The following is a 6790-nucleotide window of genomic DNA, read 5'->3' on the forward strand; positions in this document are numbered from 1 at the left end:
TGTACCAGGAGGGCTGAGCAGGGGCAGTCCTCATCCCCTGTGTTGTCCAGAGCGAGCTGCCCTTCACACTGGCCCGGGACTCCAGAGAGCCACTGGGGTGCCAAGGGTAAAAGGTGTACCACAGGGATGGGTTGGGACAGGAAGAAGGGGCAGAAATGGGGGAGGAGGCCCTGTCTCCACTTGAAGCCCTCCCCAACACACCAAGCTGAGAAGTAACTTGGAATATTCAGGAAAAATCCCCAAATACTTCTTACAGATGCCGGAAAGAGATTTGTTCGCTTTGTGTTGTTTGGTTTTTTTCTTCTTTGTTTTCTTGTTGCGTGCCATCGAATCGGATCCGACTAGAACAGGAGGAGACTGTCCCTCCTTCTCCAGGGGAGCATCTAGTGGATTCGAACTGCGCGCCTTTGGGACTGCAGTGCAGCTTCTTGCCACCTAGGCCGCCAGAGCTCCCCCCCCTTTTTTTTCCTTTCTTTTTGTTCACTTCATTTTGAATGGAGGTAAGTGGAGGTAAGATATGTATGGCTGCGTGCTCTGAAGGACGGGGGTGGTCAACCAGGCCAATCTAGACAGTGAACCCTCTTTTCCCTCTGGGGCCTGGTCACTGTGCCCCCTCCAAGTGCTTATTCCCCAGGGGATGGCTGGAAGGAGCAGGATGTCTGTCCGACAAGTCCCCCAGAGATGAGAGTGGGGCCTGGAGGGCCTGTCCCCTCCCTGCGGGGCCAGCTGTGCCTGGCTCACAGCTCCCATCCTGCCTCAAGCTACCTGTCTTCAGGTGCTCACCCCACCTCAGCTTGGCTGGTAATACAGTGCATTTTCAAAGAAGAGAAACTGTCCCAACACCACACACACACACACACACACACACACACACACACGCTCGGGTGTGCACACGCCCTCAGCACACCAGTAGGGGAAAACCTTTTCCACATTTTTTTTTCCATAAAACATCGCCGCAGAAATACAATATTTACATAGAGAAATAAATAGACAATCACCTGATTTCTGTTCCCTGGTGGGAGGCAGGCGGAGGTACTAGGGAAAATATGGCTTGGATTCTAATCTCTCGTCAACTGCCAATGTGGGGGGCAAAGGTTCCCCACGGGTGGGCAGGCTGAGGTCAGGGCCCCAGTGGGCACAGCTTGCCCCCACAGCGGATGGGATAGGACTGGATTCCGACGCCAAAGAGCTTGCTCTTTCCAGGGAAAATAGGAATAAAAAGCCTGAATCTCGTGCGGTGGGTTTGCATATTTCGCTCCGCCGGTCCCTTGGAGGGAGGTCCGAGGGGCTGCCCGCTCGGCGGGGCCTGCAGCGTTGGGCCCCGGTCAGCACAAGATGGGCACCCCGTCAGCGGTCACCAACCGCCCGGTGGTTGGGTCGTAGGTGCCCGCCAGGTAGTAGAGGTCCTGTCGGTCCTGGTACCTGCGGCCGCGGGTCATCTGCTCATACTGGTCACGCCCCACCACCTGGCACTTGTGGGAGATGGTCTGCACATCATTCTCATCTTCATGGCACGACTGGTACAGGGCATTCTGTGGGTGGGCGGCAGGTGAGGCCAATGCCTGCTGCCCCTGCGCCCCTCGTCCCCAGCACTGAGGAGACCCTATCCGCAAGGACGCTGGAGAAAGCGGGGTGGCCAGCATGCAGGTACCCTCTGCTGGGCCTCCCTGGCTACTCACCTTGCAGAGGGCAGAAAACATCTTCCCCCAGAGGATGGACCCCTGACCAGCATGCAGCTTTGTCTCAGGGAAGAACACAAGTGGGGGCCATGGTTTTGTTTCTGGGGTTGGGGCTGAGGGTTCTGCTCCAATCCCAGTTGGGTGGGAGGGTCAGATCTCACAGGGACCAGGACCTGCTAGTGTGTGCTGCCGGGGTCACTGCACAGAGGGTGACATTAGACACTCTACAGGGGTTGCTGAGAGGAGAGGTCCCTGACCTGCCCGCCGGGGGCCTCTCCTAAGCCAGCCTAAGGGTGGGCCTAGCTGCATCTGGGTGCAGGCTGGTTTGGGGAAGTGAACAAACCTTGCCATCACTCTGTCGCTTGCCCAGCTTGGTCTCCTCTGGGTGGTAGAACCACTTGACCTTGACCACCATGTTGCTGCCCCAGGACTCCCACATGCTCTCAATGCGGCCGATGTAGGGCAGGTTGGGGCGGCCAGCCGACAGGAAGACGGCGCAGTCACCCACACACAGTGTCTCCTTGCCTCGGACGATGGCCTTGTAGAACAGCTTCCGGGCCTTTCCCTTCATGCCCCGTCTCTGCAGGGAAAAACCCAGACGGAGGCAGTGAGGGGTCCAGAGCCCACGTGAGAGAGGTGAAGAGGGAGGGGACACAAGCTGGCGTGTGCCCTGTGTGCACACTGGTGTTGGCGAGGGAACCCGCAGAGCCTGGATTCACTCTGCACCTGGACACCAGACTGTTCTAAAAGACTGTGAGATGTCCTGAGCCGCACACCTAAGTGCAAACCTCTGGGTGAATACAGATGCTACTTGGTAACAAGGCAGCAGCTACTGGTAACATTCTATCTGCGCTGACCGGTCACCTGGTCTCCAGGCTTTCTTTAGAAGACAAGCGCTGGTGCAGTCGCTCACAGCTCACCAAAAGGCTGGTGGTCTGCAATCACCAGTCACTCCAAGGGAGATAAAAGGAATGGTCTGGTCTGCCGAAAATCACAGCCTTGAAAACTCTCTGGGGCTGTTCTCTCGCACGGATGCTAGGCCTCAGAATCGACTTCACGGGAGTGAGTAGACCGCCAGGCCTTTTCTTCAGCAGCTTCTCCGCGTGGGTTTGAATATTTGGAGAAGCTTTCAGGAGGAGGAGAAGGCATCTGCACAACCTCTCTGTAAACCTAAAACTACTCTAAAAATAAATTCCATATAAAAGAAGGTGTGATTAACTAAATGTCCTCCCATACAGTACTGATGGAGGGGGAAAAAAAGAATTGTTGCGTCTTCCAAACCTGGTGTCCCCCTGGGCCTATAGAGATGGCTGAGTGGTCAGTGCAGAGGACGCCTGAGCCGTACGCTACACGGTGACGTCAGGGGGAGGCCGGGCCAGGCACAAAGGGCCGGAAGGGAGACTCACGGGTTAAAAGCCTCTGTTGGCCCTGGGAAGAGCTTCCATTGAGGTGCAAGGGAAACACTACTCCCCAGAACCGTGTAAGAAGGAGAAAGCAGATCCTGGGTCTGACTCCCCCCTACCTGTGTGGGGTTCCCTGACCATTTCCAGAGCTGCCGGGCGGGCAGGAAGGCCGAGATCTTTGGCCGGTTTTCTACGGAGGGCAGCCGCTGCCTCCGCGAAGGCTCTTTGGCTTTGGAGAAGCTCAGGGCCTCCTTCCGCTTCAGCTTGGACTTGCCGCTGCTGGGGCCAGCCACCGTGCCCGCACTGGCCACCGCCGCCCGGGACAGGAAGCAGCGCTGGGCGTGCGCGTGAGGGCTGCCGCCCTTGGGGCGCAGGGAATCGGGCTGGGCCAGGAGGGTGGGCACAGGGTGGGTGAGGCACGTCTGCAGCAGCAGAGCTGGGTCCCCGTCCTCGGAGCTGAAGGAGGAGTCCTCATTGTCTGAGGAGCAGAGACTGGACGTGGACACGGAGCCCGAGGACGAGGACGTGGAGGAGCCGGAGGAGGACGAGGACACGGACAGGCGAGTGAGGAAACGTGAGGGCACACCAGCGGCCAGCCCGGGGCCGTCCCCGTCCTCGTCTGAGTAGGAGCTGGGGCAGTCACTGTCACAAGGCAGTGGGTACTCAGCCTGGCCCGCCGCGTATTTGCGCAGTGCCAGCCCCATGGGCAGCGGGTGGACAGGCGCCCGGCTCTTCTTGTCTTTGCCCACCAGGGCCGGGTGCGCGTAGCTGGGGGAGGGCAGGGGCCGGCCCAGCTTGGGCGCCAGCTCCTTGGCGCCCATCAGCAGCGCCTTACAGGTCTTGTTCTTAGGGGACGTCACCCCTTCGTGGTCCAGCTTGACCAGGAACTCGCCGCCCGCCCGCCGCCGCCCGCCCTTCTCGGCCTCGGCCTTCTTGGCTCGCAGCAGTTTGTGGGCCCCACCGGGCAGGCCGGGCGCGGCGCCGCCGGCGAAGGGTGCGTAGGAGCTGGCCAGGCTGCTGAAGGAGGCCGCGCGGAAGCCGTTGCCGAACACGGGCGCGGCGGCGCTGTGGACCGGGAAGAGCGCCTCGCGGGCCCGCAGCTTCTTGGCGCTGCCGCCGAGCTGGAAGAGGTTCTGGAGGGCGCTGGGGCCTTTGGAGGCCGCCTTCCGCTTGGTCTGTGAGACGGCTGACCAGCTCAGCAGAGGGCCAGCCCGGCGGCCCAGGAAGTGCTCTGCGGCTCCGGCAGGGGAGTTGGCACCTGAGGTTAGCAGGTCGGCTTTGCCTAACAGAGGGAACCGGCGGTCAGGCGGTCTCTGCCCACCTCTCCCAGGCCCGGGGCCCCGCTGAGCCGCCCAGAGCCCGGTCCCCGCAGCCCCACAGGTACCAGCTTTATCTTTACAACTGGATTTCTTCCCAGGAAGCTTGGAGACTTCAGGGCCACCATGCATCTTGGGGGACAGGTTGGGGGCAGGGGTCTCATTGGGTGGGGGCCCCTCGACGGATGATTGCTTGCTTTTCCGGCAGCTGCTGGACACCAGCAGAGCAGGGGAGGGCTCTGTGCCTGTAGGCCAGGCAGACAGGGCATGAGGCCTGGGCCCCAAGGTCACCACCCCCCCACCCCCCAGAAACATGGCCCAGGGCAGTGTGAGGAGTGGACCCGGCAGGACAGGAGGCCCATCCATGAGGCCATTTCCCCAGGGGACCGCACCTTCCTTGGAAGGCCACCATGTGAGGACTGGTTTTCTCCAAAGGCCTGCCCCCTCGCTGTGGGTCACATCCTTCCCAGGACCCACGTGCCCTAGCCCCCTCCCTCGGGAGCCCCCTCTGCAGGGAGGCCGCCTCCCCTCTCCAGCATCCTCTCCTGCCACCCCAGCGGCACTCACACTGGATCTTGAAGTCCGGTGGGAGCAGTCGGATGTTGGAGACGGCGATGTGACCCGTGTCTCCATCATCAAACTCCACCACCACAGAGTCCAGGTCTTCCTCGTCACTGGAGGGGCCTGTGGAGGACGGACCCCAGCGTCAGCTGGACTCCACTTGCCGCGGGTGGCCACCCTCAGGGCCCAAGGGCTGGCAGATGTCCAGGACTGGAGGTGGGGTCATTGGAATGTGGGGAGAGGGTGACAGGCCAGGCTCAGAGACCGCTGAGGAATGAGGTGGCTGACCGCCCCCAGCATCACATGTGGCCTGGATCTGCCCACCAGCCCTGGGCCAGGTGCCTTCTTGGTGTCCTGGCTGCGGCTGCCATGTTCCCACCACCCGTCGCCCCGTGGAGTGGATTCATGTACAAGGACGCACAGGGACACGCCGCCGAGTTCCACCCGTGGCCTCTGCCTCCCCAGCCTGGGCCCCACACGGCCTGCCTCAAGGCTAGCAGGTGAGTGGGGTTCCTGCAGGGACCCCAGGACCGGGCTCTGATGTTCTCACAGTCAGACTGCTTCTGGCTTTGTGGAATGGCCCAAGTGACCTCCGCCCTTTGTGCCCCCTCTGTTTTGGGGTGACACCACAGCTCTCTGCCTGCTCCAAGGGGAGGGGGAGGGCCAAGGGGCTGTGGTGAATGTTCAGGGAGGCAGAGTTCCCCCCGGGATCCTTCGTGACCCTGCGCTAGGCCTGGGGGGCTCACCCCGCACCACATTGCCAGGATACAGACACCGTGACTTCTGGCTCCAGTAGGCACAGACCCGCGTGCCTGGCGGCAGACAACGGCTGGACTGCGGCCGCACATCCAGGACCTGCACGGACAGAGGGGCGCCAGCAGTGAGTGGGCAGGGCCAGGTGACGCAGGCTGCGGGGTGTCCCGGTCGAGGGGCCTCACCGCCTCCTGGAGCAGCTGTTCCAGCGAGTAGATCCGCTGTCGGTTTGCACGTTCACCATCGATCAGGATGCTATAGCTGGGGGAGGCGCGGGTGTGAGAGGGGCCTGCGGCCACCCGGGCACCCCCCTCCCACCGCCTTCACCCCTGGCCTACATGTCGGGGGGCTGCAGGGTCCTGACGCTGCCCGCGTACAGCAGGCTGTCCTCCTTGGGAATCAGCACGGGCAGCCCGTCCTGCAGGTCCTCCTTACGGATGACACAGGAGCGTGCTGCGGGAAGGGGGTGTTGCTGAGGGGTGGGAGCCGCGCCCTCCTGGGCCCCCACTCGGCCAGACCCCAAATCTCCCTGGGCCTCCACCCTGGTGGTCCCCACACAGCCCAGCCTCCTCTCTGCCTGAGCCCCAAGCTCCACGCTTCTGCCCCAGTGCCCAGCCCTCTCCATCCAGCGGGGCCTCCACCGTCCTCGCCCCAGCTCCTGTCCTCCCCGTAAGCATCCTGCCCATTCCTGACCCAGATGGTGCAGCCCTGAGCCCCGCAGCCCTGAGGCCCTGGACATCCACAGCCCAGCCCAGGTGCCCGACCCTGTCCCCTCCACATGGCCTGGCCTGAGCCCCTAGAGCCCACTTTTCACGTCCTGACCCTTCTTCCCCCAGATGGCCTGGTCCGAGCCCCCGAATTCCAAGGCTGAGGAGGTGGCCCTGCTCTGCTCACCCAGGGCGGCACTCTGCTCTGCGTTCAGGGGGCCACTTGCTTCCTCTTCCTCTTCCTCCTCCTCGTCTTCCTCTGAGAAGCTGCTGTTGTCATCAAACTCAAAGTCATCCTCCACAGCGAAGCTCTCCAGCAGCCGGCTGACCGCCCGGCCCTTGCCCTGGGGAGCAGAGGGGTCAGCTCAGGG

General features: G+C 62.1%; 1 protein-coding gene across 1 annotated transcript in view; it reads right to left on the bottom strand.

Annotated features, from left to right (window-relative positions):
* Nucleotides 1-1325: 1325 nt before the first annotated feature.
* The window catches only part of BAHCC1 (BAH domain and coiled-coil containing 1), a 58422-nt gene continuing 52957 nt past the window's right edge, over nucleotides 1326-6790 (bottom strand). The window contains exons 21-29 of the mRNA XM_006886321.1: nucleotides 6607-6780; nucleotides 6051-6165; nucleotides 5898-5973; nucleotides 5706-5814; nucleotides 4966-5082; nucleotides 4467-4643; nucleotides 3202-4364; nucleotides 2023-2259; nucleotides 1326-1532 (exon numbers count right to left, since the gene is read on the bottom strand). Coding sequence (XP_006886383.1) covers nucleotides 1326-1532; nucleotides 2023-2259; nucleotides 3202-4364; nucleotides 4467-4643; nucleotides 4966-5082; nucleotides 5706-5814; nucleotides 5898-5973; nucleotides 6051-6165; nucleotides 6607-6780 — 2375 coding nt within the window. The remainder of the gene's footprint in view (nucleotides 1533-2022; nucleotides 2260-3201; nucleotides 4365-4466; nucleotides 4644-4965; nucleotides 5083-5705; nucleotides 5815-5897; nucleotides 5974-6050; nucleotides 6166-6606; nucleotides 6781-6790) is intronic.

Source organism: Elephantulus edwardii, unplaced genomic scaffold (assembly GCF_000299155.1).
Source record: "Elephantulus edwardii isolate Elephantulus edwardi_28Jun2011 unplaced genomic scaffold, EleEdw1.0 scaffold00048, whole genome shotgun sequence".
Classification (NCBI taxonomy): Eukaryota; Metazoa; Chordata; class Mammalia; order Macroscelidea; family Macroscelididae; genus Elephantulus; species Elephantulus edwardii.